This window comes from Scyliorhinus canicula, chromosome 11 (genome assembly GCF_902713615.1).
Source record: "Scyliorhinus canicula chromosome 11, sScyCan1.1, whole genome shotgun sequence".
NCBI classification, from domain to species: domain Eukaryota; kingdom Metazoa; phylum Chordata; class Chondrichthyes; order Carcharhiniformes; family Scyliorhinidae; genus Scyliorhinus; species Scyliorhinus canicula.
Genome location: NC_052156.1, coordinates 137,901,996 through 137,929,928, shown reverse-complemented (window position 1 = coordinate 137,929,928; position 27,933 = coordinate 137,901,996). Strand labels below are relative to the sequence as shown.

General features: G+C 45.5%; 1 protein-coding gene across 14 annotated transcripts in view; it reads right to left on the bottom strand.

Annotated features, from left to right (window-relative positions):
- The window catches only part of LOC119973412 (voltage-dependent calcium channel subunit alpha-2/delta-1), a 726,559-nt gene that overhangs the window by 48,121 nt on the left and 650,505 nt on the right, over positions 1–27,933 (bottom strand). For all 14 annotated transcript variants that reach the window (XM_038811471.1, XM_038811473.1, XM_038811472.1 and 11 more), the window contains 4 exons: positions 18,478–18,562; positions 13,600–13,662; positions 7,260–7,363; positions 3,953–4,048 (listed from right to left, as the gene is read on the bottom strand). In XM_038811471.1, coding sequence (XP_038667399.1) covers positions 3,953–4,048; positions 7,260–7,363; positions 13,600–13,662; positions 18,478–18,562 — 348 coding nt within the window. The remainder of the gene's footprint in view (positions 1–3,952; positions 4,049–7,259; positions 7,364–13,599; positions 13,663–18,477; positions 18,563–27,933) is intronic.

Sequence of the window (27,933 nt, the reverse complement as noted above, 5' to 3'; positions counted from 1 at the left end):
GCATAGTGTAGGTTAGATGGCCTTTAGTTTTTTTTTCCATGTCGGTGCAACATCGAGGGCCGAAGGGCCTGTACTGCGCTGTATCGTTCTATGTTCTATGTTCTATAAGTAGGGTAGCTCCAGCAGGAAAGTGGTGAGAAAAAGTGTAGAGGAAGAGGTTCTCCCCAAGATTGGCATGTCTACTGGCTGACAGACCCGGCAAAAAAATACCTAGCTCAGGAATTGGAGGGAACCTGTGGCGAGGCAACAATTACGAGAATGGCGGAGGGGGGATAGCTTGGTGATGTGTTGGGTATGCTGGGTCTCCGAGGACTGCGTTTACCATAGCAGTGAGAGAGACAGGCTTCCAACACTTGGAGAAATGCAACTCTATTTTATTGAATTACTAACTATTAAACATACTTTAACTGTGGGTTGACACTATGCTGAGTTGGAGACCTGATACTGGAGACCTGAGGCTAACCTGACCAGACTATCTTACTACCACATGGTGGATGTTCGAGTTGTTGCTCACGGGCTCTGGTTGCTTCCGAGGCTGCATCCCAAAAGAGCGGGAAAACTAGTGCCCTCTGGCTTTATAGTGGCCGTGTCCTGTCTGGTGATTGGCTGCTGTGTTCTGTGTGTTCATTGGTCATCCTGTGTGTCAATCAATGTCTGTCTGTGCACCATCATATACTTGTGTGTATATTATGACACTTGGCATCAGTGGGAAAGCCCCAGATGGTGCAGTTGATGGCCTTCATCACAGATGGATTTCACCAGCAAAGGAAGGAGATGCAGGCGACTGGTCGATGGCCACTGAGGGAGCACTGGCACCTCTGCGAGGATCGATGGCTTGTGTGGAGCAGTGCCTTAAGATACAAGGGGCAAAGATACACAAGGTGGAGAAGGTGGTGTCCTGCCCGAGCGATCGGCTTGTGGTCCTGGAGGTGGATGCAGGGATCCGGGGGGACCGATGCAAATTGCTGAGAGTGAAGCTCGAGGGGCAGGAGAACAGGTCCAGGTGGCAGAACCTGGCGATTGTGGGTCTGCCAGAGCGTGTGGAAGGAACGAATGCCACAAAATATGTGTCGAGAATGCTGGCCGGGTTGTTGGAGGAGAGGGTGCTGGACGAGGCCCCAGAGGTGGACAGGGGCCACAGGTTGCTGAGGCAGAATCTGAGAGTGGGCGCGCCGCCACAGGAGGTCGCATAAGTTCGTGGAAAGGGAGAAGATCCTGCTCTGGTCCAGAGAGAAATGAGACTGTGAATGGGAGGGGAATTGTGTCTGAGCAAACTAGGACATTGGTACGGAGCTGGCTTAAAGGCATGCTGGATTGAACAGGGCCAAGGTGGCGCTATACCGAAGAAAGATTCCATTTGGGGGGCTGTAACCAGCGTAACTGTAGTCACTTTTGAAGACCGGGAATTTTATTTCAAAGCTTCAGAACAGGCCAATGACGTTATAAGGGACCATAAATTGGAGGAGAACTGAGAATCTGTGTGAGTTGGAGGAGCTATATCTGTAAAGGTTGGATGTTATGGCTATTGTATGTTGCCAGAGGCTGGGGTTTTTTATTTGATGAGTTATAAATTTTTAAGGGGTAATCAGGACCCCCCCCCCCCTTCATCATCTACCATTTGTGTTTTTCTTTTTGAAAGGGGCAATTTGCGATTTTGGGTGTTTTTCTTTACGGGTAAGGGGTTTGTATGATGGGGCCTGCTGGATGAGATTGCCGACTGAGGGGCGTTCAGGTGGGGAGGGGGGCCATTTGCACAGGCTAAGGAGGGAGTGATGGGGGAGGTGTGTAAGGGTGGCCTTCGAGCGGGAGCTGCCACGCTGGCAGGTAATGCTGGTGAACTGAGGTGAGGTGGGGTAAGAGGCTGTGACAGATGGCCTCAGCTGGGGGAGGGGGAGGGGAAAGGGCAGGGAGGGGAGAGAGGGGATTGCGACTTGGTAGAGTTGGAGACTGAATATAGTCGTGGGCGGAGAGAGGGGTCATCTTGGATGGGCCTGGTTTAGGGTGGTATTAGAGGTAGAGCCAGAGAGGGATGATGGCAGACAGTAGAGGGGAGTGGGGGTAAAGAGGGCCTTGCTACAGTGGTAGAGGCAGAAAGAGCATTGGCACTCCCAAACCAGCTGCACTATTACTGGGCGACAAATGTGGAGAAGGTGCCGCAATGGTGGCGGTGGAGAGGGGGGGGGGGGGGGGGGGGGGGGGAGGAAAGAGAGAGAACGGGAGAGTGGGTGAAGATGGATAAGGAGTCCTGTAGGTTTTCCAGTCTGAGGGCTATGGTGATGGCTCAACTGCCACTTGCTGCGGGGAAGTATATGAGGAGCCTGGTGGGACAGTCAACAGCCAGGGTATGGGATCAGCTGTGGAGATACTTTAAGGTGGAGGGGATGTCAGTGTTGACACCGCTGTGCGGGAACCATAAGTTTAAGCCAGGAGAGATGTGTGGGGAGGGAGGTGAGGCTGGTGAGAACGAGGGACTTGTATTTGTAAAGGAAGTTTGCGGGTCTGGTTGAGTTGTGGGAGAGGTTTGAATTGCCGAGGTGGAATGAACTTAAATATATGTGAGCGAGGGACTTTGCGTGAAAGGAGTGTAAGATGTTTCCCAGGTTGCTGAGTACACCTTATTGAAGCAACTGCTGCTCCCGGATGAGTTGGGATAGGGTAGGATTGGGGATATATATGGGTGGAGGAGGTGGGGCGGGGGGGAGGGGGGGGAGGCAGGCTGGGGTCTGGAGTGTGAGGCGATGCGAAGGGTGAATTTAACCTCCTCCTGCTTGAGGATGAGCTTGATTTAGTTCAAGGTGGTGCATACGACCTGGCCGAGGATGAGTGGGTTCTTTCAAGGGATGCGAGAAGTGTTGTCGAGGGCCGGCGAACCATGTACACATGTTCTGGGCTTGCGAGAAGCAAGAGAGATACAGGAAAGTGGTGTTGGGAAGCTATCCAAGATTGTACGGGTGGAGGTCAAACAAGACCCAATGGTGGCAAACTTTGGGGTACCGGATGTGCCGGACCTGTTGACGGGGAAGGGGGCGATGTTGTTGCCTTCCCTCTCTAATTGTCCAGCTCAGATCTTGCTCAATTGGAGGTTGTATGTGCCGCCGAGGGTGGTGGCCTGGCTTGGGGGCTTGTACAATTTTCTCCATTTGGAAAAGGTTAAATTTGAGTTGAGGGGGTCAACGGAGGGCTTCGAGACATGGTGAGCGCTGTTCATGACAATGTTCATCACGGAGGAGGGGGGCAGAAAGGAGAAAAATTGTGCAAACTCTGGACTCTGAGTTTGTGGAGTGTGTCTTTCTATATGTTGCTGTTTCTCTACACATGTCTGGAACAAGATACTTCAATAAAATGGGTGGGAAATCAACAGGCAGGCCATGTGCTGCGTTTTATGAGCCCCCCTCCCCCGCCTTCAAACACTCTGGTGGGGGAAAGTAAAATGCAATTCTTTTATATTTACTTGTAGTTACATGTTAATAGTATACACCTCTTAATTCAACAATCTCAGTTTTAGTCTGTGTCTCTTTGTCGGAACTCAAGTGAATATCCAGTTAATGCCCATCCACCACTGCACATAATTAAATATACTTAATATACAATTAACAGGCTCTAAAGCCTTCCCACAATCAGTCCAACAGCCTCACAGAACACTCTGTTATCCATTTGAGCTTCTCTGTGTGCTGCAAGGAGAAAATCGTACTGAGCAGACACATGGCAATCAAATGAAAATCGCAGCCCAAATGGGGCATTTGCTGCTCTAAGTATTTCCCGCTGCTGTGCGGTTTGTATTGTCCTGGGCAACATCAAAAGGTAAAAGAACAAAAAAGTTTGAGCATGTGTGGATCTGATCTCCACAACCTTGTACCCAGATTATCCCCCAGAGCCTTGTGAATATTCTGGGTGACATATTAACAACGTGCTAGCGTACATTGAGAAGTGGATAAGAATAAGTGAAACCCACCTGCAGGCTTCAGAAGTTTGCCATCAATTCTAATTTCAACAGCTTTGCTCACCATAATACCAGACTCGGCGCTGCTCTGCATTCCATCCCAAGTTTCTGAAACACAAATTAATAAAGAAGAGTGACCACTCCCCTGTTAATAATGGCTTATTGCAATGTGGTGAAACAGTGGGATGGTATTCCTTGGGCACTGTGTTTCATCAAGTGGAAAATAACATTTTAATTCCCAGATGCTAACTGAACAGTAAAATGTCAGGAACAGCAGATATCACAGGGCAAGGTAAAATACTTCTGCAAAACTATAATACAAGCAAAAATAGTATGGCTGCACAAAATAATATACAGGCTATGATCTGACATCTAAATCCACTTTGGGGTGAGGCAAGAGGCAGACAAGGAACTCCGGCATCTTAACTAGAATTATATAATCGATCCTCTCGCTTACTAGGTTTGCTCAGTGGAGATCAGAAGCAATACCACCCGCATTTCCCCAGACTGCTAGGCTTTTGTGTTGTTGTGTACAGACACTTTATCAAGTATCACTTTCCTCGGCAAGCATGTGAGTAGCAGTTTTATACGTGAGCCACTCCTAGCCAGGGCCAAGATTAATGTCACACAGCTTTCTGACCATGATTCCTTCAGGTCTTATTTGGGTAGAAAATGTAGTTTCCAGGTGCAGCAAGAGGGCTGCCTCCACTCAGTTGTCAAGATTGCCTGGCCTTTCCCAGGTGGGAAGGACTAGGTCTGTGCCTGTAGTAAACACAGCTGTCCAGAATTAGCAGTTAGGTGAGACAAAATGGTGCTCACTTCATAGAATCATAGAATCCCTGCAATGCAGAAGGAGGTCATTCGGCTTCTTAAGGATGCAGTACACCTCAGCAAGTAGCCTGGAGGACAATCAAACCTATTTTCTTTTCCCAGATTCCTCACCCCTCTTTTGATGGTATACAGATCCACAGGTGCCAGACGCATTTCCGTGCCAATTCCAAGCAGCCATTTTATTATGGGAGCTGGGCCAACAAAAGTCAGCCCGTTATTTAACCATAAAATGCGTCCCAACTGTGCCTGATATTGTGCTTACCTGATGCTCATGTGCAGGTTCAATGGATAGAGACTAAGGACAACAATCATTCATTCTCTTCATTCTCAGAAATGTGGGCATCGCTGACCAGGGCTGCATTTATTAGCTCGGAGGTCAGGATTTATTGCATTTAGATTAGTACCCCATTGAAGTGCGAAGGTAAATGAAAGCATCACAATTGCTTCTACAGCTGAGATTTGTTCATACTTCTTCCAAAAATAGGTTAAGGAAATAATGTTTGAATTGATCTGACTTCAGCACGCGCGCCAGAGCTGTACTGTATAATGGTCGAGTGAGAAGCTTTATTATCGGCAAGTAATTGGACCAGTCAAAAAGGAGAGTCACACCAACAATCCAGCAGGTGAAGGATTTACATTGGCCCCTTTGCTAATCCACTGGGGTTTTGATAAGAGTTTAGCTCAGTGGATTGTGGATTGAGAAGGTTGTGGGGTCAAACCATGCTGTGTGACTTGAACACATAATCTAAACTGACTCTTCAGAGTATTATCGAGGGGTAGATGCATTTTCAGAGCTTCATCCTTTTAGTTGAAATGTGAAATTTGTGGCTGTCTCAATTTTCAGACGGATACAAAAAAATCCCACCACACTTTTTAGAACATAAAACATAGAGTGCAGAAGGAGACCATTTGGTCCATCGAGTCTGCACCGACCCACTTAAGCCCTCACCTCCACCCTATCCCCGTAACGCAATAACCCCTCCTAAACTATTTTGGTCACTAAGGGCAATTTATCATGACCAATCCACCTAACCTGCACGTCTTTGGAATGTGGGAGGAAACCGGAGGAAACCCACGCAGACACGGGGAGAACGTGCAGACTCCGCACAGACAGTGACCCAGCGTGGATTTGAACCTGGGACCCTGGCACTGTGAAGCCACAGTGCGAATCACTTGTGCTACCGTGCTGCCTTGAAAGAAAAACCATCCGGCCAACATTTATCCTTCAAACAACATCCCAAAAAAACAAATGATCTGGTTGTTAACCTCATTACTTCTTTTAAAATGTTTGTTCAAATTGGCTGCCACGTGTTGCTATAGATAGAATAGTGGTTATACTTCAGATGTGATTGGGTATTGCACTTTGGCATGCCTTGCGAATTTTCAAAAGCAAGCCGACTATATTTCTGGAACACCATGATGTCTCTAGTATTTGAGAAGTGGTAAAGAGAATTACAGAATGACATAGAATTACCCACTTGGATAGAGTTCGTTCAGTCCAACAGAACAATGTTAGAATTTATTCTCCACATAAGAGTGCTCCAAATCCCATGTGGCTGCTCTGCTCCCATATCCATTTAATTCTAGGCTCAGGGGTTGATTTTAACTCTGGAAGTGAATGGGCTTTGAGTATTTGAGTGAGTTAAGATCTTTCTTTAGTCTCTGCTTCAAGCACTTCAAGCTAGAAGTGTATTTTATCGATTTGCAAATACTCCCATTGATGACTATGAGAATCTAATTGCTAATGAAAACAATGAGGTTAATTTGAATCACCCCACCTGGTTCTCATTCACTCGGAAAGCGAGTGAGTGGGCGGGCAGGGAAGGGTTAAAACCACCTGAGTCAAACAGCAGCCTGTCTAGATTCTAACTCCACTGAATCAGAGGTCTGTCAAAGTTCCCCCAAGATGCAGGTAGGGGCCCAAATTTAAATCTATAAGTGACAGCCTGATGTAATTGGCAGCGCATTTCAATTAATGGATTTAGGAGGCCAGTACAGTCAACCCTGATTGGCCTACTGTAGAAACAATTTGGAGAGGGGCCAAAAGGGCCCATTGTAAGTTCAGATATGTCCCGTTGAAGCTGAATCGTTGCAGGCCAGGAGGAGTGGGGGTGTTCACCACTGTTTCCTCTAAGGTGCATGGCTAAAGTAGCAACTCAAAAGACTCCTTGCAGGACATGTACAATTGACTCCTTTAAAATCACCACGCATGCACAATCGCTCTGAAAAATGCCAGGGGGATGCAGACTGACAGAAACCGCCATCACACTCGAGAGGAAAAAAGTTAAAGGGAGTAAAGGCAAATATTCAACTTGTGGTCTCCACAACACCAGCTGCCATTCACTCTGCAGATAACCGCTTCGCGCACTTAGCTTATGCTGAAGAAGTTTAAATGAGGCCCATCTGTTAAAATCAACACAATGATTACCCCAATTTCTAGCCATCACCAGTATAGATTCCCTATTGAATACAGCACAGTAAATCTTACTGTTGATGTAAGGTGCAGTGAAGATATAAATATTGTTGTTTAGGCTCCTTTTGTAGTAGCTCGCTTCATATGTCTCCGGATTCTCTGTCCATTCTTCTCCAGCACTAGAAAGGAAATAATATTTGAGACATAATGAGGATCATACTTTAAGAGGATGTGTAGCCACCTGGGGTGGCCACTGCCCAACACAAAATGGAAGATTACAAAGAATGCAGGGAAAATGGACATGTTGCAAAAGCAAGCAGCTTGCAAAAGCGCTTGTGTATTCTGACTGCTGCAGAAACCAGACAGCACTGTGAAAAAAACAAGTTAGCATACTAATGAGGCGATACCCGGTGATTCCCAGGTACAATGGAAACAAGTTAACTCAAATCGCTACATTGCATAGAAGGCCAGACTTCTCGGCGCCAAGAGAATTCCAAAACAATAAGCCCCAAGAACTGCCCAGTGATCGAGGGACTGCCCCGTTATTGGGGAAATTCAAATCAATCGATTGGGAAGAGACCCAATCAATTGCGAGTGTATAGAGGGTCCGCCCAGGTGGGGGCGAGACCCTGGGAGAGGTATAAGACAGAGATCCCGACCCCAGCTCGCTCTCTTGACCAGCTCCTCTTAGCCAGCGCTCTCCTTGACCACCGTTGCAGCAGAAGACATTGAGAAGGGGAGGCCTGGTCAGCAGCTGCCATCAAGTAAGTGTCATACAACGCACGCTACGAGAGTAGACACTCCTGACCCCTTTAGTCCACACCGACTGGAAGCCTGCGGATCCAGGACAAAGCTAGAGGCCATTGTTCCCTGATCCGGCAGTTCCCTTATTCCAGATAAGTATTGGCCTGTTAGTGGTAGGATTAGCCTAGTCTTGTAGTTTTATATGCATAATTAGTAGATAGCTGTATTATAATAAACATGTCTTGTTTGAACTTACTAACTGGTGCATGGAGTTATTGGTCTGAACTTGAACTTGAAAGTTGTGGGGGTATCTTAACGATACCTTGCGACTCTAGAGCTAAGGAACGAAACAGAGCCAAATTGAGTGTAAAGCACACTCACCCAGAACGAGCAACAGATGTGACTACAAGTGAAGCAGGTAGAGAGGTCCAAGAGGTAGCACTGCAGGAGCCACAGCCCCTGTTCTTGTCCAACAGGTTTGAAATTCTGGCTTCCTGTGTGGACGATGTTCGTGTTTTCGGGATCCTTAAGGGGGAGGGGGAGCATCCCCAGATCGTGGTCCACTTAGGCACCAATGACATTGGTCGGAAAAGGGATGGGGATGTAAGGCATGAATTCAGGGAGCTAGGGTGGAAACTTAGAGCTAGAACAAGCAGAGTTATTATCTCTGGGTTGTTACCCGTGCCACGTGCTAGCGAGACGAGGAATAGGGAGAGAGCAGTTGAACACATGGCTACAGGGTTCGTGCAGGAGGGAGGGTTCCAGGTACCTGGATAATTGGGGCTCATTCTGGGATAGGTGGGACCTCTACAAACGGGATGGTCTACACCTGGACCAGAGGGGTACCAATATCTTGGGGGAAAAATTTGTACTGCTCTTCGGGAGGGTTTAAACTAATTTAGCAGGGGGTTGGGAACCTAAATTGTAGCTCCAGGTTGAGAATAGTGAGGTCATGAGTAAGGTTTCAAGGTTGCAGGAGTGTACCGGCAGGCAGGAAGGTGGTTTAAAGTGTGTCTACTTCAACGCCAGGAACATCCGGAATAAGGAGGATGAACTCGCAGCATGAGATGGTACCTGAGAATGACGCGGCCGGCGGCGCCTAAGTGACGTCAGCCGTACATGCGCAGGTTGGCCAGCTCCAACCCGCGCATGCGCGGTTTCCGTCTTCCCCTCCGCTGCCCTGCAAGATGTGGCGGCTTGATCTTGCGGGGCGGCGGAGGGGAAAGAGTGCGTCTCTTAGAGAAGCCGGCCTGACGATTGGTGGGCACCGATCACGGGCCAGTCCCCTCATGAGCACGCCCGTGGTGCTCACTCCTCTCTCTGCCCCCCACAGGCCCCACACTTACCTGTCGCGCGCTGTTCACGCCGGCAGCGACCAGGTGTGGTTGCCCCTGGCGTGAACCCGTCGGGGTCGTCAGGCCGCTCGGCCCATCTGGGGGGTGCCAGGGCGGCGTGGCATGATTCGTCCGGCCCTCCCGCGATTCTCCCACCCAGCGTGGGGAGCGGAGAATCGCGCCCGTGGAATCCATGTGGATACGGATAAGAAATATCAAGGGGTAGAAGACTCCGGTAGGAGTCGCCTATAGGCCCCCAAACAGTAGTGATATTGTAGGACAGAGAATAAAGCAGGAGATAAAAAGGGCATATAAAAAAGCAGTACTTTAATCATGGGTGACTTGAATCTTCATGTAGATTGGGAAAATCAAATTGGCAGAGGCAGCCATGACAAAGAATTCAAAGTTGGGACAGTTTTCTAGAACAACCAGGGTATAAGGCTGTTTTGGATTTGGCAATGTGGAATGAGGCAGAGTTACTAAACAATCTCAGAGTAAAAGATCCCCGAGAAAGCAGTGACCATAACATGGTAGAATTTAGCATTAAATTTGAGAGTCAGAAACAATTGTATTACACTTAAATAGGATAATTGTAAAGGAATGATAGCAGAGTTGTCTGCAGTGAATAGGAAAGGGGTTTAGCAGGAAAGACGGTTGATCAGCAATGGCAGACCTTTCTGAAAATAGTTCATAACTCACAACAAAGATATAAACCAATGAGCAAGAAGGAATCCTGGTGGGCCTGATGGGTTGCATCTCAGGATATTAAATGACATAGCTACAGAGATGGGAATGCACTGGTAGTAATCGTCCAAGAATCTTTAAATTTTGGAAAAATCACAGAGGATTTGGCAAACTGCTAATGTAACATTTTTCTTCCAAAAAGGAACGAGGCAAAAACAAGTAACTATTGGCCAGTTAACTTAACTTTTGTCATTCGGAAAATGTTAGAGTCCATTATGAAGGTTGCAATAGCAAAGCATTTAGAAATGCATAATATAATCAAGCAGAGTCAGCATGGCTTCATGAAGAGGAAATCGTGCCTTATAAGATAAGGTCCCATGGTGTTGGCAGTAGTATATTAGCATGAATAGAGGATTGACTCACTGATAGAACACAGAGTTGGGATAAGGTGAGCATTTTCAGGATGGCAACCTGTACTAGTGGAATGCTACAATTATTCACAATATATATTACTAACATGGACGAGGGAAGTGAATGCACTATTGGTAAGTTTGTGGATGACACAAAATAGGTGGGAAGACGGGTGGCACGGTGGCACAGTGGTTAGCACTGCTGCCTCACCGCACCAAGGACCCAGGTTCGATCCCAGCCCCAGGTCACTGTCCATGTGGAGTTTGCACATTGTCCCCGTGTCTGCGTGGGTCTCACCGCTACATCCAAAGATGTGTAGGCTAGGTGTATTGGCGATGCCAAATTGCTTGTTAATTGGAATAAAATGAATTGGGTACTTTTAGGGGCTGGTTTAGCACAGTGGGCTAAACAGCTGGCTTGTGATGCAGAACAATGCCAGCAGCGTGGGTTCAATTCCCAAACAGGCCTCCCCAAACAGGCACTGGAATGTGGCGGCTAAGGGTTTTTCACAGTAACTTCATTGAAGCCTACTTGTGACAATAAGCGATTATTATTATTATTATTATTATTATTAAATAGAAAAAAAAATAGGTGGGAAGGCAAGTGGTGAGGATAACACAAACAATCTACAGAGGGATATAGATAGGTTAACTGAGTGGGCAGAACTTGGCAGATGGATTATAATGCAGGAAAATGTGAAGTTATGCACTTTGGTAGGAAGAATAAAGGAGCTGAATATTATTTAATTGTAAAAAAAACTGCAGGAAACTACAGCAGAGGGATTTGTGGTCCTTGTGCATAAATCACAAGAAACTAGCATGCAAGCTCAGCAGACAATTGGGAAGGCAAATGGAATGTTAGCCTTTATTTCAAAGTGAATGAAGTATAAAAATTGGGAAGTCCCGCTAAAACAATACAAAGCAACGACCATGCAATGACAGGAACCACATTTGAATATAACGTGTTATTATTAACAGGCCACTCCGCTGTAACTTCCTACTACACAGGAAGGTCCCCCCGCCAGCGGCAGATTGCAAGGTCAGCATGGTGTCCAAAAGGGTTTTTTAAATGGGGGACTGGCGAACAGGTCCCGCCAGGGGTGCACATGTAGGTATAGGCCCCAGAGGGAGAGGGCCATGCCCAGGAAGTACCCAGTCACTGACTCCTATAGTGGGCACAGCAAGTGGTATTGCCGAGGGGCGGGGGGACCGTGGAGAAGGTGTCAGAGGCTCCATGTCAGGGGGGAGGGTAGAATTCTGTGGTGGGGGGAGAATTCTGTGGTGGGGCGTCCCTCATTATATTTTTATCTGTCTCACATGGGGGTGCCCTTTAAAAAAAATACACACTGATCCGACAAGAGGCAAAGTTGCCAGCAGGGCGGGCTAAAATATGGCGGGAAAAGCCAGCTGCACACCACTTTTCCCACCTGAGTTGTCAATTGGTCAATAAATTTGAACATTCCGCCCCTGACTAGGTAGCAGCAAGAAAGGGACTCGTAGTCACTCTCATTCTCTCCAGCCATTCTGAAAGCTTGTGTCTTGTTTGTATCTGGCCAGCCAACAGTGTCTTCAACATAAACTAAACGGCTGCTGACTCCAGAGAAAAAGAGAGAGATCATCTATCAAGTCTTTAAAACATCTCTGTGCAGAATTCGACAAAAATCACCTAACGTGGTGTGAAAGCTTCCAAAGCATCAACCTACTGGACCCATACATGATTAGCTTTATTTTGGGGCACTCTTATACAATTTAACTCAGCCTCCTGACTTGTAGCTTACTCTGTGTCCGTGTGACTCTCCTAGGTGCAATGTGTGAATGCGGGTTTGAGCATAATTTTTTTTTTTTTTGTAGATCAGCGGCGCAATTTAATGGAAAATCAAACAGAGTCCCTTGTTGAGTGCGTTGTGCCGGGTTTTTCCTGGCACCGGCAGCACTGAGGACAACCCTGCTCTCAAACAGGACTCTCCTTCATTTTGGAGCCTCAGTGAGGAACGTGTTAGGCCGCATGTAGTCTCGCTCACCAGTGCAGGAAGAGATCGGGGCACCATTTTAAAATGGCATCCTAATCTCAAGAGCCCCCACTGTGGTTCCTGGTCCCAACTCAGCTCTAAGGGATCATCATTCCCCCCCCCCCCCCTCCCCCCCCGTACCCCACCTCAGAAGGGCCAAGCCCAATCTCTGGCATGGGAAAAATGCTACCCAGGCACCTTGGCACTGACAACCTGGTACTCTGGCAGTGCCCATGCTAAGGTGCCCAGGTGGCACTGCCAGGGTGTCCAGGTGGCATCAGAGGTGACAGGGTACACCCTGTCCAGAGACCCTCCAAAATGCCGGTGCACATGGTCCATGTTGGGGGAGACCAGTGCTAACCAGTGCTCACTTGGGGTCTCCGAGGCACAGGGATTTGATCCCGCGTCTTAGGTACCTCTGGTGAAAGCATATTCAGGATGCCTTACTGCACACTTGAACATGCAGGTTTCGGTCTCGCCCATTGTAGGCAGGATCTACACCGCGACGTCTCGCGAGATCCTGTTAGACCTCGCGAAGCGTAGCGAGCTGGATAAATCTTTTGAGAGGCATCCCGAGTCAGACACGGCCATTAGATTTCACCCCAGGTTTAAGTACATAAAATACATTTCTTAAGCTTCCAAGGAAGCTGCTGTGCGTGTTATTTACAGTCAAGGCACTTAAATTGTTAAACACTCACTGAACCCCTGGAAATTCTTCAGAAAAAACACCTGTTGTGGTCAACCGAGAGGGTGGAGAAAGGTGTCATTCTATCAATTCTCACCTTGCTGTAACACCATTCATCAGCCCAAGCCTGAACTTTGTCCAGGTTTTGCTGCATGCGGGCACAGACTGTTTCATTATCTGAGGAGTTGTGAATGGTACTGAACACTGTGCAATCATCAGGTAAACATTCCAATGTTTAACTTTATGTTGGAGGGAATGTCATCAAAGAAATAGCTGCAGACGGTTGGACTGAGGACAGTCGCCCTCCCCAGCCTTTTCCCTAAGGCCTCCAATTTCCAAATGGTCAAGGTTTCCCCTCGTCTTCCCAGCACTCGGACCTTCCCATCAACACCTCCATATGCCAGGATGCTGGGATCAACCCCTGCTCCACCGCCCCCAACCCCCACCTTCCCAATACTGACAGACTTCAATCCCCAATTATCTTGTAATTAGTTGGTATGAACTCACAAATGATCCAAACACATGCACCATTTGTTGCAAAAGTCCTACCTTTTGGGATAAATCCTTGTAATTCCACCACCAGTTGCTACGAATCTAGCCAGAACTCCTGCCCTATTTTACAAAGAAAGTTACTTTATTAGAGTGGCATCACAGACCTTTACGACATACACTGTACTGGGATTCTTTTCCCCGCTGTATGGAACCTATTTCTGTTTTTTAGAACAGGGCTGAATTTCCTGCCTGTTGCTATGGCAGGAGTACCACACACCCCACTCTGGTACCCATCATCCTTGCCCACTTTCTGCACTGAAAGATTTTACAATATTTTGCGGGCACTGAGAGCCTTAATGCTGCCAGGGCAGCCGACCTTCTGTTGCTGGTACGAGGTAGGACAGGCGAGTCCCTGGAGCACCTAACGATGTGGGTCTGGGAAAGTATTTTTTTTAAAAGGTGGCTGGTTAATTATTGCATCAGCTTACCTAATGTGGTCAATCTCTTCAATATGTTCTGCATTAAGCTAAACTGATTTCCAGAAGTTAATCCTGGTTACCAGGGACATGCGGTCACCCATTCTATCCAGTGTGACCGAGACACAAGCGATGAGAAACCTGCCATATTTTAACATGCCTATTCATATTTAGCTGGTTGGATTAAACATATGGCATCGTGATAGAAATGCTGGAACTGTGGAGGGCAAGGTCAAAGGGTTAAGAGAGTTTGCTGTCAAAATGTGGGCAATGGTGCCAGAGAGTGGTTTCATTTTACTTTGGGAAGCATGTTTTCAGATTTTGAATAATTATTATCTTCTGAATCTATTACTTGGAGTGCACCTAGAGCAAATTAAAATATTCATGTGGGCGTTGGAGAGTTTAGCGTCAGATATCTTCAACAGGAGCAGCACGGTGGCGCAGTGGCTAGCATTGCTGCCTCACGGCACCGAGGTCCCAGGTTCGATCCTGGCTCTGGGTCACTGTCCGTGTGGAGTTTGCACATTCTCCCCGTGTTTGTGTGGGTTTTGCCCCCACAAGCCAAAAAGATGTGCAGGGTAGGTGGATTGGCCACGTTAAATTGGCCCTTAATTGGAAAAAATGACTGGGTACTCTAAATTTATTAGAAAAAAGGTATCTTCAACACAATATTTTCCAATGCTGAAAATTGTACTTTAAAGTGTAATGTTACATATGATTCTCGAAAGAGAAAGGCAGTGGGTGTATGTTAAAATTGATCGGTTTTGGCAGGCATAATGTTGTTACATTCCTAGAATTGCAAAGCTCAATAGCAAGCATCCTAAATCATACTGTGTATGTATTAAAAATATTGGCCTGGATTCTCCTCCCCTGTTTTTGGCAGATAGGAATTGTGGTTGGGGCAGAGAATCGAAAGTGAATCCCCAAACAGCTGTTACGCTGTCTGGATTCCTCGTTCCCATTGTCCCCGTCCTGCCAACGACATAATGGGGTTGCCGCCATGATTACCATACACTTAAATTTAATTAGAAGGCAAACCCGCTGTATTGGCCCATGTTCCGATTTCTCTGCCCCCCCCCCCCACTCCAGCATGGCATCATATTGGCAGGGTTTACAACATCTTTTGACAAATGGGGACCTGCCGAACCGTCCCCCTGGGGGTGCACAAGTTAGTACAGCCCGAGGGGGAAAGTGCCATACCGAGGCAGTACCCTCTGCTGGGAAGGGGGGGCATCTGTTGGTGAGACCTTCCCAGGTCGGCAGGGAGGGGGGGAGTGTATGTTTGAGGGTGGTGGGGGGGTGGTTCCGTGTCCGTAGGAGGAGTTCCCAGGGTCCCTCAAAAAAATATGTTTAGATCGAGGCATCCTTTTGCCGAGGTTGCTGGCCGGGAAGCTCATTCGTGTCAAGAAATGGGGCGAGTAAAGCCAGCAGTGGAGCCAGAAAACATCAACCAGTTTTCCCACCCGAGTTGACACATAAATTAGAAAATGATAAAATTGCACCCCATTATGTCAAACAACATTTTCAGTCAACATTGTCCGTTGAAAATTCTTGTGTCCACTTTTACAGTGGAACTCTCTTGCCATATTGTGATGATACTGCTCCTCCCCAGTGGAGACAATGTACTAGTGTGGTTACAATGGGGCAAAGTGATACAGACTGTTTTCACAATTAATGCAAAAATAGGAATTTTCAACGGAAATAAAAAAATTAAAGACAGAATTTATCACGTTCAAATTGTACATCTTGTTCCAATTATCCAATTATTTCTTTCCTATCCGTTGCTTTATCTGTCTGCTGCTTTTTGCTTCTTTATAAGCTTCTTCCTTATATATTCTCTGTCATTATACACCCGTCTTTCTTATAGCTTATGTCTCTCTTTATGTCAGTCATGCTGTGTCTGTCGGATAGATTTGTTCTTCAATTTACTCAATTTGCATATTTTACCTCTGATAGAAGAGAAGGCATAAAACCATAAAATGGAAAGCAACATGCCAAAGGTACGCAATGAGAAACACCGAAAATGTTGCAGCAGTAAAGGCAGCCACCTGGCTCATCCTTTCTCCTGCTGACTGAAAAAGAGTTACCCAGCCTAATCCCACTTTCCAGATCTTGCTTCACAGATAGAGCAGAGGCATACCAGGGGCTGTGGTAGAGTGAGAATGTTGGAAGATTTCTTTAGATCATGCCCAGTCAGGACAGATTAAGGTTGAGGGGTTCAATTGGGGAGGGGTAGAGGTGGAGGAGGAGGATAGAGATCCTGAAAAGACAGTGCAGAGGCAGTGAATAGACATTAAACCAAATGTAGTATAGAGGATAGACAACAGCCTGTAAAATGCAAGTGGCTAAGGTTTAATAGAGGAGGAAGATGAACTATCATGGCAGGTTTCACTTTTATTTAAATTAGTGATGCTCCATGCTGAACTTGAACCAATGTTGGATATTATAGCGCCGTGTAGCTAGTGTAGGCCAAAGGTCAGTCAGATCCCTACATGGGCTATTCTAACCACAGTGACCCTGGGTCAATGTTTGCAAATGTTAAGGCGCTTTTAGAAAAAAGTTTTGAAAAATTATTTGCCCAAAATTTGACAGGTAGCTCTGAAGCTGCCAGCAACATCACGGTTTTGCAACCGTTCGCTGTCTCCCTCTCTAGACAGACTCCTCAGGAGAGGCCAGCCGGCCTGTCTAAAACATAAATATTATCCTTTTTTGAGGAAAATGACCTGGGACCAGAATCACATTCCGTGATGGCCAGAACAACCGGCTACTGAAGATGTAGGTCGATTTTGTATTAGTTGCAAGCCCAATCTATACAATTGCAATAACACACTACTTCTAATAACATTGATTACACTCATTCCTGTTATATCGACAGGCTCGATGAAGCTCGGCAAACAGATTGCCGCACTTTTTTCCTTTATTCTTTACATCGCAGCATTTTAATTGTTCGAAAATATGTTCGAGTGGCCAAACCAAAAATGAAATTTTAAATTTAATTTTGATCTGGATATAGAGTTCCTTATCTCTGTTTCATATGTGTTTTTTATTTACATTTGTTTCTGGATTGAAGGGAAGTAATGTCAGCGTGACATATCAAGAGAAAAAACTGCTGTGTGCACAGTTTGGTTCATTATGGTTTCCTGAAGCCGATTCGAGGTTGACACCAGTAAAAATGACTGAGTCGTTATTGGGTGAACAAACGTACAAAGTTACAGAAGTTGAAATCCACTCAGATTAATTTTTAAAATGAATTCCTTTGTTATTATTTCAATATAGATTTGTATCTCAGGCAACAGAACTCTTCAAGGCTGTATCTTCAATAGAGCAAATTTACATGTCATCAGCCCTTTCAATTTAGTGTCATTCTTCATCAGACACTTTTCAGCAAGGAAGTCATAGAACCGTAGAATTCCCACAGTGCAGAAGCAGGCCATTTGGCCCATTGAGACTGCACTGACCCACCGAAAGAGCACCCTTACCTACGTCTACTCCCGTACCTACCCCTGTAACCTAACCTGCAAATCCTGGACACTAAGGGCAAGTTAGCATGGCCAATCCACCTAACCTACACATCTTAATACTGTGGGAAGAATCCAGAGAACCCGGAGGAAACCCAGGCAGATACGGGGAGAAGGTGCAAACTCCACACAGACAGCCACCCAAGCACAGAATTGAACCCGGGAACTTACTGTGAGGCAGCAGTGCTTACCACTGTGCCACTGTGCCGAACATTAAAATTTTCTTAATTGAATGGACCTCTCAAAAGTTTACATTCAGAGTCTTGCATTTGTAGACAGTCAATTTCAGTACCTACATTAACCAAAAACAGGCTTTCCCAAAAACTAATATGATGCCTGCAGTCAATGTCAAGGCTTCATTGGTTAGAGCATTTTTAAAAATACGGTTTCTGCAAAATATTGCTGCTGCTTCACTATGATACGAATGTATCTTAATCAAAGGAAGTTATTGCGCAACAGAAAACAGTATTCCTGTGTCATGCTGGTCCAACCACCCAAAATATTCCTGAGAGAGATTTAGGATCACCTTTACCAGCCTGGTGACCTAATGTCATTGTATTTTCTCATTAGGCTGGGAGCAGAACAATAAATAACTCCTTTCCTCCCCAGTTATAACAATTCCAAATAAAAGCCAATTAGTACTTTTTAAATAGTGTCGTATACAATTTTTAAAAAATCTAACACGTGCTGAATATTTATTCCGCTCCACGTAACATACCAAATTACTTTCACTTGCAACTGTGAGAATACGACATTATACAGCATGCTTAACAGAATGATTTATTTCCTGTAAAACACAGCTCCCTCAGATGTATCTTTTCACGTTGATATGTGTACATGCATATGGTGTAAAGACAAATTTATTGCTTGGTAAGAAATGAGACAAAAGTTTAAGTTTTGAACCTATTACAACTCAAACCAAATGGGAGGTCATAACTTACGGGTTTTGTTTAGTCCAGTAATTTGTCACAAGTTCACTTGTAAATCCAGCATCGAGGAGCAGGTTATTGATCAGATCAGTTTTGCCTAGAAAACAAACATATGGCCTAAAATAGGAGACACCAAGTACTCAAAACAGTATCGCACAAACACAATAACTGGTACTTCTACAACGCTAGTCATTGCAGCTTCAGGCCCTATAAAAGTCAGCTTATGGGAGTGGCAATCATAGGACTGTTGCTGGACTCAGTATTGTTACTGGTCTGAACCCTCTCCAATATGATGATTAATTGTGCACCCCAACATCTTCCCCTCTGTAGCTTAATAATCACACAAATTTACAATTTTGGCAGGAGCTGGAATGCTTAACTCTAGTCATGGCCATTGGCACCAAATTTGTATTTTATTAATTTCTCCCTTTTGCTATTTCCCATGCTATTCTCCACCAGTTCTGCAGTTTGTTTTTCCCAACTTCGAGTTCCACTCAGGGACTGGAGGACAAAAATCAAGGCTAACAGACAGTGTAGTACCGAGGGAGTGCTGTTTTGTCTTTGGTATGAAATGTTAAAACTGAGGCCCCTGCTGCCCTTTCAGGTGGAAGTGAAAGACTCCACAACACGATTCAAAAGAAGAACCGGGAAGTTATCCCTGGTGTCCTGGCTAAGAGCTATCCCTCAATCAGATGCTTTGATGCTTTGATTGTTGTCACATTGCAGTTCATGGAAGTCTGATGTGTACAGATGGGCTGCTGTGTTTCATATTCCAACAGTGACTATTCTTCAAAAGTACTTTGCTGGCTGTAAAGCACTTTGAGATAACTAGTGGGCAAAATCACTTCATAAATACATGTCTTTCTTTTTTCCTCCCAGACCACACTTAAACAAAGAGCACCCTGGTCAACCTGGAGTCTTGCCTGTCATGTTTTAAGTTGGCCTGTTGGAGGTATACACAAGAGCTGTGGACTGACGATTTAATTACTTCTTTCTTTACAATAGGTATTTTGCCTCCATGTTGTGACTAACCTCACTTGGCTAAAACCAAGATTATGGAGAATAATGGGCAACAAATAATGCTCCACCCCTCCATATTGTATCCGGCCAGTAACCCGACGTACTGGAAAGGATTTTGCCAGACTGGGCTTGTGGGTGTAAGAGGTAGGGAGGCTGGCACAATGGTGGGAAACGTGGAAGAGGGGGGCTGCCCAATGCAGACCCGCCACTGGGCAATTCTGCCAGCAGTGGGAATGGCAGCCGCGTGGTCGCCCGTTGACTGGAGGCGTGCAGCCAATTTGAAGGCCCGATTGACGGCCATTTTCCCAACCCGCTGACAAAAGCCTTCCGCCGCTCTCCCCCCCCCCCCCCCCCCCCCCCCCCACTCCCCACCTCTTCTCCTATGCCACTTGAGAAGCCATCAGGTAAATGGAAGCAGCCTCTTCCCGGGATGGTGGCGGAGAGGTATCATATCCAGAGCTCCATGCCCCGAATATGGTTCCCCCACCACTTAGCCCTCCAATCACCAAAACCTGTCTTCCTCCCTTCAATTTGGAGATGCCCTCTCACCCTCGTAAAATAATTATATCCATACACCAAGCGTCAACGAAACATAATTATGTCAAAAAATACATTTTGTCCTCCAGAAGAAAGAATATGATCCAAATATTCATTTACGTGTAAATATTAACTGGAGAATGCACTATTATTCCGTAATCATCATGTTCAACTAAAACATACTGACTGGATTGTTTTCCTGTGTTAAGTTGTAGGTTTTTTTGGTAACCAATAGAAAGAACATGTGGGCAATGTTTTATTTAGTTTACCAAACCTCTTACTTTGAATTTGAAAATTGATTTGAGTTTTTGTTTAAAGGATTGCTTCCATTCTTGGGCCCCCAGACCTTGGTCGGTTGAGCATCTATTTCAAAGTCTTAAGCTTCTGTAGAGCAATTCAGAACACTTTACAGGAAGGAGCACAATGAGCAGCAAAGTTATTAGTGGCGATGGTTAGGAGCTGGTTAGGGCAGGACTACAGAAAGGAATGGAAAAAGTGCAATTAGAGGGAAGAATGCTGAGGGGGCATTGGAAGCTGACAGGAAATGGTGAGGTGGAAAGATTTTGGTTCACATTTCTGCCTTGGGATCCTTGATCTCAGGGAAGGCCTGCTGCTGCCCGGTTAAGCACCCGATAGGCACACAAGGCCTGCCTCAAAAGAGATGAAATGGGGCTCACTTGGTGCCTTCATTAAATCCCACCCATACCATGCAGGTGATGTTTGGACCATCTAACTATGCACAGTATTCTCTTGGTACATTTCCAGTAACCCTGAATCTCATTTATTGGCAAGAACCTGTCTCTTTCTTTCATGAAACATTTTAATATTTCTTATTTTACCACCCACACTGGTAATTTGATCCATCCCTTTTAGTAACAAGGTTCCCTCCTGTGTGCCCTATATTTTTTCAGCATCATCAGTTTGTAAATATCACCTCTTCTACTTAAATTCTGAAATGTAGCAGAAAAGCTTACTTGGTTTCATTTTGTCCAATATTTTCATAATTTTAAACAATTTGACCATATCCCCTCGCAGTCTTCTCATTTCATGAGGATGCGGAACAGAATTCTGTTGAAATGCATATCTAGAATGTGTTTCCTGCGTTTACCACATCGACTTCAGGTAATGGACACTTATTAAAGTCATTCAAATCAATAGTTAGACTTGAGGCATTAGAAAGGCTTCAGTGAAACTTAATTGCCTGGAGGTCAGACCTAAGAGGGTAGTAGCAGGTTTAGTTGGTAGTTTGAATCATAGAACTTACAGTACAGAAGGAGGCCATTCGACCCATTGAGTCTGCACCAGCCCTTACAAAGAGCACCCGACTCAAGCCCATGTATCTACCCTATACCCGTAACCCAGTAACCCCCACTTAACCTTTTTGGACACTGAGGGAAATTTAGCATGGCCAATCCACCTAACCCGCACACCGTTGGAGTGTGGGAGGAAACCAGAGCACCTGGAGGAAACCCACGCAGACACAAGGAGACCGTGCCAGCCAGTTTCTGAGTCTGAATAACTGGAAAGGAGTAGGAGACCTGGCTTTCTTTCCAGGTAAAAAAGGGAGATAGCATGCAGATCAGAAAGTTACAGCTCCATGTTTAAGTTTAATCTTTACCAGTTTCTTGGGTGGCATGGCGGCTCAGTGGTTTGCACTGCTGCTTACAGCGCCGAGGACACCAGTTCAATCCCAGCCCTGGGTCACTGTCCGTGTGGGGTTTGCGCATTCTCCCCTTGTCTGCGTAGGGCTCAACCCCACAACCCAAAGATGTGAAGGGTAGGTGGATTGAACATGCTAATTTGCCCCTTAATTAGAAATAAATTGGGTGCTTTAAATTAAACAAAATCTCTTATCAGTTTCAGAGAAGTTTCCAGTCAGAAAAGGCAATAACCCGGCTGACAGGCATAGTTTGGCATACTCTATTATGAGAGGCAATTATTCAAAGGTTGTTCTGTTCGCTGGCAAACTCTGTGTAAAAATAAATCAGCTTGATGCTGTATAGTTGGCTGTGTCCCACGACTATGTTCATCAGTCCAGCTTTCAGAAGATCGAAGGAAGCAGATATCTGTGCAGTAACCTCAGATTACCTCAGAGGCCATAAATTACATAGTCAGAGGAGTCACCAAGCAGCACGCGAGGAGCTCCAGAGATTACAGTATCCAGTTCACATGACAAGCGGTTTCATTGTCACAACCTGAGGTTATTGTGTGACTAGATTTTAAGCAAGAGCGGTAAAATCCTGATTGTGAGGGATATGGGATCAGAAGATGAGGGTGACCCCGGACCCGAGGGGGAAATTACTGTGGGGTCAAAAATCTCATCAGAACGATCCAACACAAAAAATCTGCAATTAACATGCTGCTATGCTTCTGCCCTTATTTCATGGAGAACATGTTCTCACGGAGTTGACCTTTCTGTGGCTAACTTTGTAAGAGATGCCAAAATATTCAGGCTGAGACTTGAGAAAGGGGTTTAGTGAACAATGCTCGACACATGCAAAACATTGTAGCTGGCTAGACATCCTCTTTGTTCGTCTCCATGATATCTCTTCAGTTGTAATAGCTTAAAGAGTGAGTGTTAATGACAGGGATTCTGAATGCGAGTCATTACTGAGTTCATAAGAAATTCATTGAAGAGGTATTTATGTGATGTATGGAAATATGACTTGTGGGGTAGATTGTATAATTGTCCAGTTTGAGATGGAATTTGTGGTAAGGATTTCTGGCCACGTATCAGGTTAACGCTTAGAAAAATAAATATCAATCCACCGCTAATCCTACCAAGAAAGGCACATACTTTAGAAGCTTGATCATGTCTGTATAATATATTTATTTGTGCTCAACTCTCTTCTGCTTTATTGTACCGTGGAATTGGTTATGGTACAAAGATCAGCAATCTGTTCAAATGTGTCCACAATTCCTAAAAGTTCTCGTTCAAATATAAATTGTTTTGGAAATGGTTTTTGCTTTGCTGGTTATTTCAATTTACGATTGGTGTGTCTGTTCACTTGTCCAGCTCTCAGTCACATGAACACAAGTAGAACTAGAAGCTTAAGAGATCAGGCTTGCTTATTACCATGTTCACCAGACTACATTTAGCTTTAAGTATGAACCATTACAAAAATGCACAGTAGACACATCTTTGTAAAGAATGGGATTCAGAGGCTTATTTTTCAGCCGCAGGTAGGATTATTTCACAGCATGCTTTGAAATCACATAGAAAAAATATACATTTATGCTGCAGTCGTGGATTTCCCAAATGAGTTTGCAACCAAAAATGCTTCCAAACCCTTCTAATCATTTGATGCAAATAGCTCACAAACAGCAGGAAGATGAGGAGGAAATATGAAGATGACAAACTAGATGCATGGTGTTTGGAACATAGAATAAAAGTGCAAGAGGGAGGGCACCAGGCCCACTGAGTCTCTGCCAGCTCTTTCATAGAGAAATCCCATCAGTCTCACTCCCTGGTTTGGACTTAACCAGGGAACCCTGGTGGCTGGACCCAATTAGTCATGGGACAGGCCCTGCATCAGAATCCAGGCGATGGTAAAATCTGCCTGCCAAAGTGGGAAGGCAGTAGGGGCTAATGTGGGAATCATGTCTGCCAACAGCAGGATGTCAATTAAATTCATACCTCCCCCAATGGCAGGAAAGCCTACCTGATGCACAGTCTGAAATCCTTGCCATAAATTAAGTCTCACCAATTAGGCTCATTAATCGAGCTAATTCCCACCCATTATCCCTGAACCCACTCGTACAATTCAGTGGCAGCTCAGGGATTAAATGGGAGCCACACAGATCTCCTAACATCTCCCGAAAACTGCCCAGCAAACCTCATCAGATTTGCCAGCAGCCTACCAGGAGAGTGGAGAAGACCCTCGCTACGAGGCACTCAGTGCCTGATCGAGGGATAGGAGACATTGGGAAGTGGGGGCGGGGGAGAGGAGGGGAGGAGGCTGCTGAAAGCCATCCCAATGACTTTTTCCCTCCTACCCCATCGCCACTTGTCGCCCCCATCCTGCCTTCACTCACCTGTGACCTAGGTCCCTGGTTGGGCTTGGACCTCTGATGGGTGCACTGCCAGCAGTTGCCACCACTCTCTTGGTGGCACTGACAGCAATGAGAAGCTGCCAGCTTCTAACTGGGACCCGCGTCACCGGGCTCCTGAATCTTAGGGAAAACCCAATGGTGTGTCTGAAGACACCCTTTATACCTCCCACATGGGACTGCTGGGGGCTCCCTGATGGGTTTCCAACGAGTGGGCAAAGACCCCCATCAGCCTGACTAAATCCTGCCCCTGGCTCTACCCCAATTCCAGGCAACTTTACCTCCTGTAAGTATTTAACCAATTCCCTATTGATAGTTGTGACTAAATCTGTTTCCACGCTTTAGTTGTAATTGGATATTTCTACCAATATTACTTCAGGTCTCTAGGGGAAAGAATCAGCAGGGATTCGGAAAAATGTAACAAAAAACCAAGCATATCAAATTAGTTTGAATGCATGATACTGCAATATATCTGAATTGTTATGAAGCAAAATGATTATTCTTTACGGCAACATACCCTGACTTCAGCAAATTCAAAGGTTGTTACTTTCCCCTTTTGCACTTGGTGGTCCTGATTTTTCCACCCAGTGAATAGGAGATAAATCATTGACTATCAAGTGTAGAAGAGGAAAATCTTGTTCGAAAGCTCTAATGGAGGTCACCCAGTGACATTTTTATGCAAGATTGTCTGTTACTTAACGTCTACAACTGCTTTATGTTACTGCTGTTAAGGTGTTACTTTGGTTCGGTTAATAGTACTCTCATCTCTGAATCAGAATGTAGACTGGAACAATACTATCGACTCGCTGCAGTGCTGAAGGCAGCCTCAAGTGCACATAAATAATCCCGTTGTAATTCCAAAAAGGCAGCCATCCAAGTCAAACACCAGACCAACTTGGAGATTGTTGGCTGTTCAATCATAGTTGCTGGATAAAAATCCTGGAATTCCTTAGCTTACGCCTCTGTTGGTGTTACACCACACCAGCACCTTCATAAAGGCAACCAGTGATAAACAACAAAATCCACATATATATATATCCCCCGAATGGATTGAAAATAAAGGTTTCCTGTCTCCACGCACAACATGAAACTTAGGATGGAATTTTTCAGCCATTCCCAGATCTCCATGTCCCGCCACAAAGCGAACCCCCACGGCGGGTTCCCCGGCAGCGAAGGGGGGGGGGGGGGGAGTGGTGGCGCATGGAAAATCCTGCCCGTAGATTAGCTGGCCATTTATTTGCTTTGGGACCTTGCTATGTGCAAATTGGTTGTCACATCTGCCTAGCGTATAACAGTGACTACTTCAAAATGAATCCATTCATTGTGGGTCACATTGGAGTGGTCTGAGGATGTGATTTAAATGCTGGGTCACTCTTTCAAAGTGTTATGTTCACATTTTATAGCAGCAAATTCATTGGGTTCCCAGCATGCAGGGGCTTTAATCTGATGATGCACCAGTCAAATTCAGATACAGTCTCTCTGGAGAGTGCAGTAGCTCATTGTAATTAGACATACACAGAGTTTGCAGTGTTACCTCTTTGGAAGGATTTGAATCTCAGCATTACAAGATTGCATGGCCTGAATTTTTCACCCGGCACCAGGTCCGGACGTGTGTTCGAAATGCACGTCGAGCCATGATTGGCCTCAGAAGGCAGTTTCACACTGACTTGCCAATAAACTGGCAGCCAGGTTAAAATGCATGCTGTGAAAGGCTTAACGCTGCCAGGGAGGACGGGAGGTAGGCGGGTGCCGAGAAAAGGGAGGGTGCGGGCTGGTGCTTCTAATGTGCTCCCTAAGGGGGACAGCCACCGCGGAGCTGTCTCAGTGAGCTGCAGACCTGGAGAAAATTAACTGCAATGGAGAAACTCTGCAAGAAGTGCCTCGGCAGCACATTCAAGCATTGACCTTGGTCCTCAGGCACTTTTTAGAATTTGATTTCAGCCCAGATATTTCATCCCACCCTGGATCGAGGCTACAGCTAAAATGTAACGGCCGTGACAACTGTAAAAGCAAACAAGCCAAATAAAATTGCATTCAACTGGCCCCTTAATGTACTTGGTTGGTGGGCATGCTTCTGATGCTTGTGCACACCCACCAGCCGAGAGATGGTGCGAATCACGCAATGATATTGGGATTCAGGGCCGGAGTCTTCTCCCGTGATTCCACACACTTCCAGCTTGGGGGTAAAATTGCCCAGGTGACATAAAACTCTGGCCCATGACTCTATCCCATCAAGTTCAATAGTTCAGTTAAGCTGCTCTATTCCTCTCTCAACTTGGGTTATTTACGTCCCAAGGTTATTACAATATTTCAAAGTAAGGAGGTTTCTTAAAATATCCAGTTTATAAAGGATCCATTCAGAATTCATGTGTAAGAAGTCCAAATGTACTCTAAAGTGGATGTTTTGACATAGCTTATCATAGAATGGTTACAGCACAGAAGGTGACCATTCAGCCCATCGTGGCTGTGCTGTCTCTATGCAAATGCAACTCTCCTAGTCCCATTCCCTTGCCTTTTCCCCATATCCCTGCAAATGTCTTCCTTCAGAAAATTATCCAAGTCCCCCTTGAATGTCTCGTCTGAATTTGCCTCCATCATTCTCTCAGGCAATGTATCCCAAGTGTGAACCACTTGCTGACTAAAATGCTGATCCTCATGTCAACATTGCTTCTTTTAACAGTCACTTTAAATTTGTGTTCTCTCGTTCTCAATACCTCCACCAATGAAAACAATTTCTCCCTATCCCGCTCTGTTCAGGCCTTTCTTCATTTTGAACACCTCTATCAAATTTCCACTTAACTTCCTCGTCTCCAAGGGGAACAGCCTTTTTTCTGCACCATCTCTAATGTCTTCACCTCATTTTAAAGGTGTAGTGTCCAGAACTGGACACAATATCCTCGGTGAATCCAAACCAATGTTTTACAGAGGTTTATCACAACTGTCTTGTTTTTCTACTTTAGCTCCCAGTTATAAAACCTAGCTTACCGTATGCTTTAGTAACGTTCTCTCAACCAGCCCTGCCACCTTAAATAATTTGTAAATGTAAATCGCTGCTCCTCCAAATGCATTACCGAACATGCTCAACCAGCCTGCACTTGCAAACCCAATAAATGTCTAGTTAGGTGTGATCCTGCGATTGGACAGCACTTGCTGAACAATCCTGAGTGCGCTAATAGCTGCACTAACAACCAATTTAAGATAATTATTCGAGATCGTAACATGGCTCATTTACACTTGCTAGAAATGACATACATTCATACGCATGTGTCAATTCGCCGCAAACGTTCATACACATGGGCCAATTCGCCGCAAACGTTCATACACATGGGCCAATTCCCCGCAAACATTCATATACATGGGCCAATTCCCCGCAAACGTTCATACACATGGGCCAATTCCCCGCAAACGTTCATACACATGGGCCAATTCCCCGCAAACGTTCATACACATGGGCCAATTCCCCGCAAACGTTCATATACATGGGCCAATTCCCCGCAAACGTTCATACACATGGGCCAATTCCCCGCAAACGTTCATACACATGGGCCAATTCCCCGCAAACGTTCATACACATGGGCCAATTCCCCGCAAACGTTCATACACATGGGCCAATTCCCTGCAAACAAGCAGAACATGTTCAAGGTTTGCGTCACCTTTGAATTGCTCTGAAGCTTGGAGAGCCTATAGTTTCCCTTTGCTTTCTGCATTGCAATACCTCAGCCAGAGTTGACTTGTCGAACAACCAGCACCCTTTCCTTCTGTAGTATAAATCGCTGATCATTCGAAATTTGTTAATGTAAGAGAAAATGTTGCAACAATGCATCTCTCTTTTCAGCTTGTACTGCAATCCCATGTTAACAG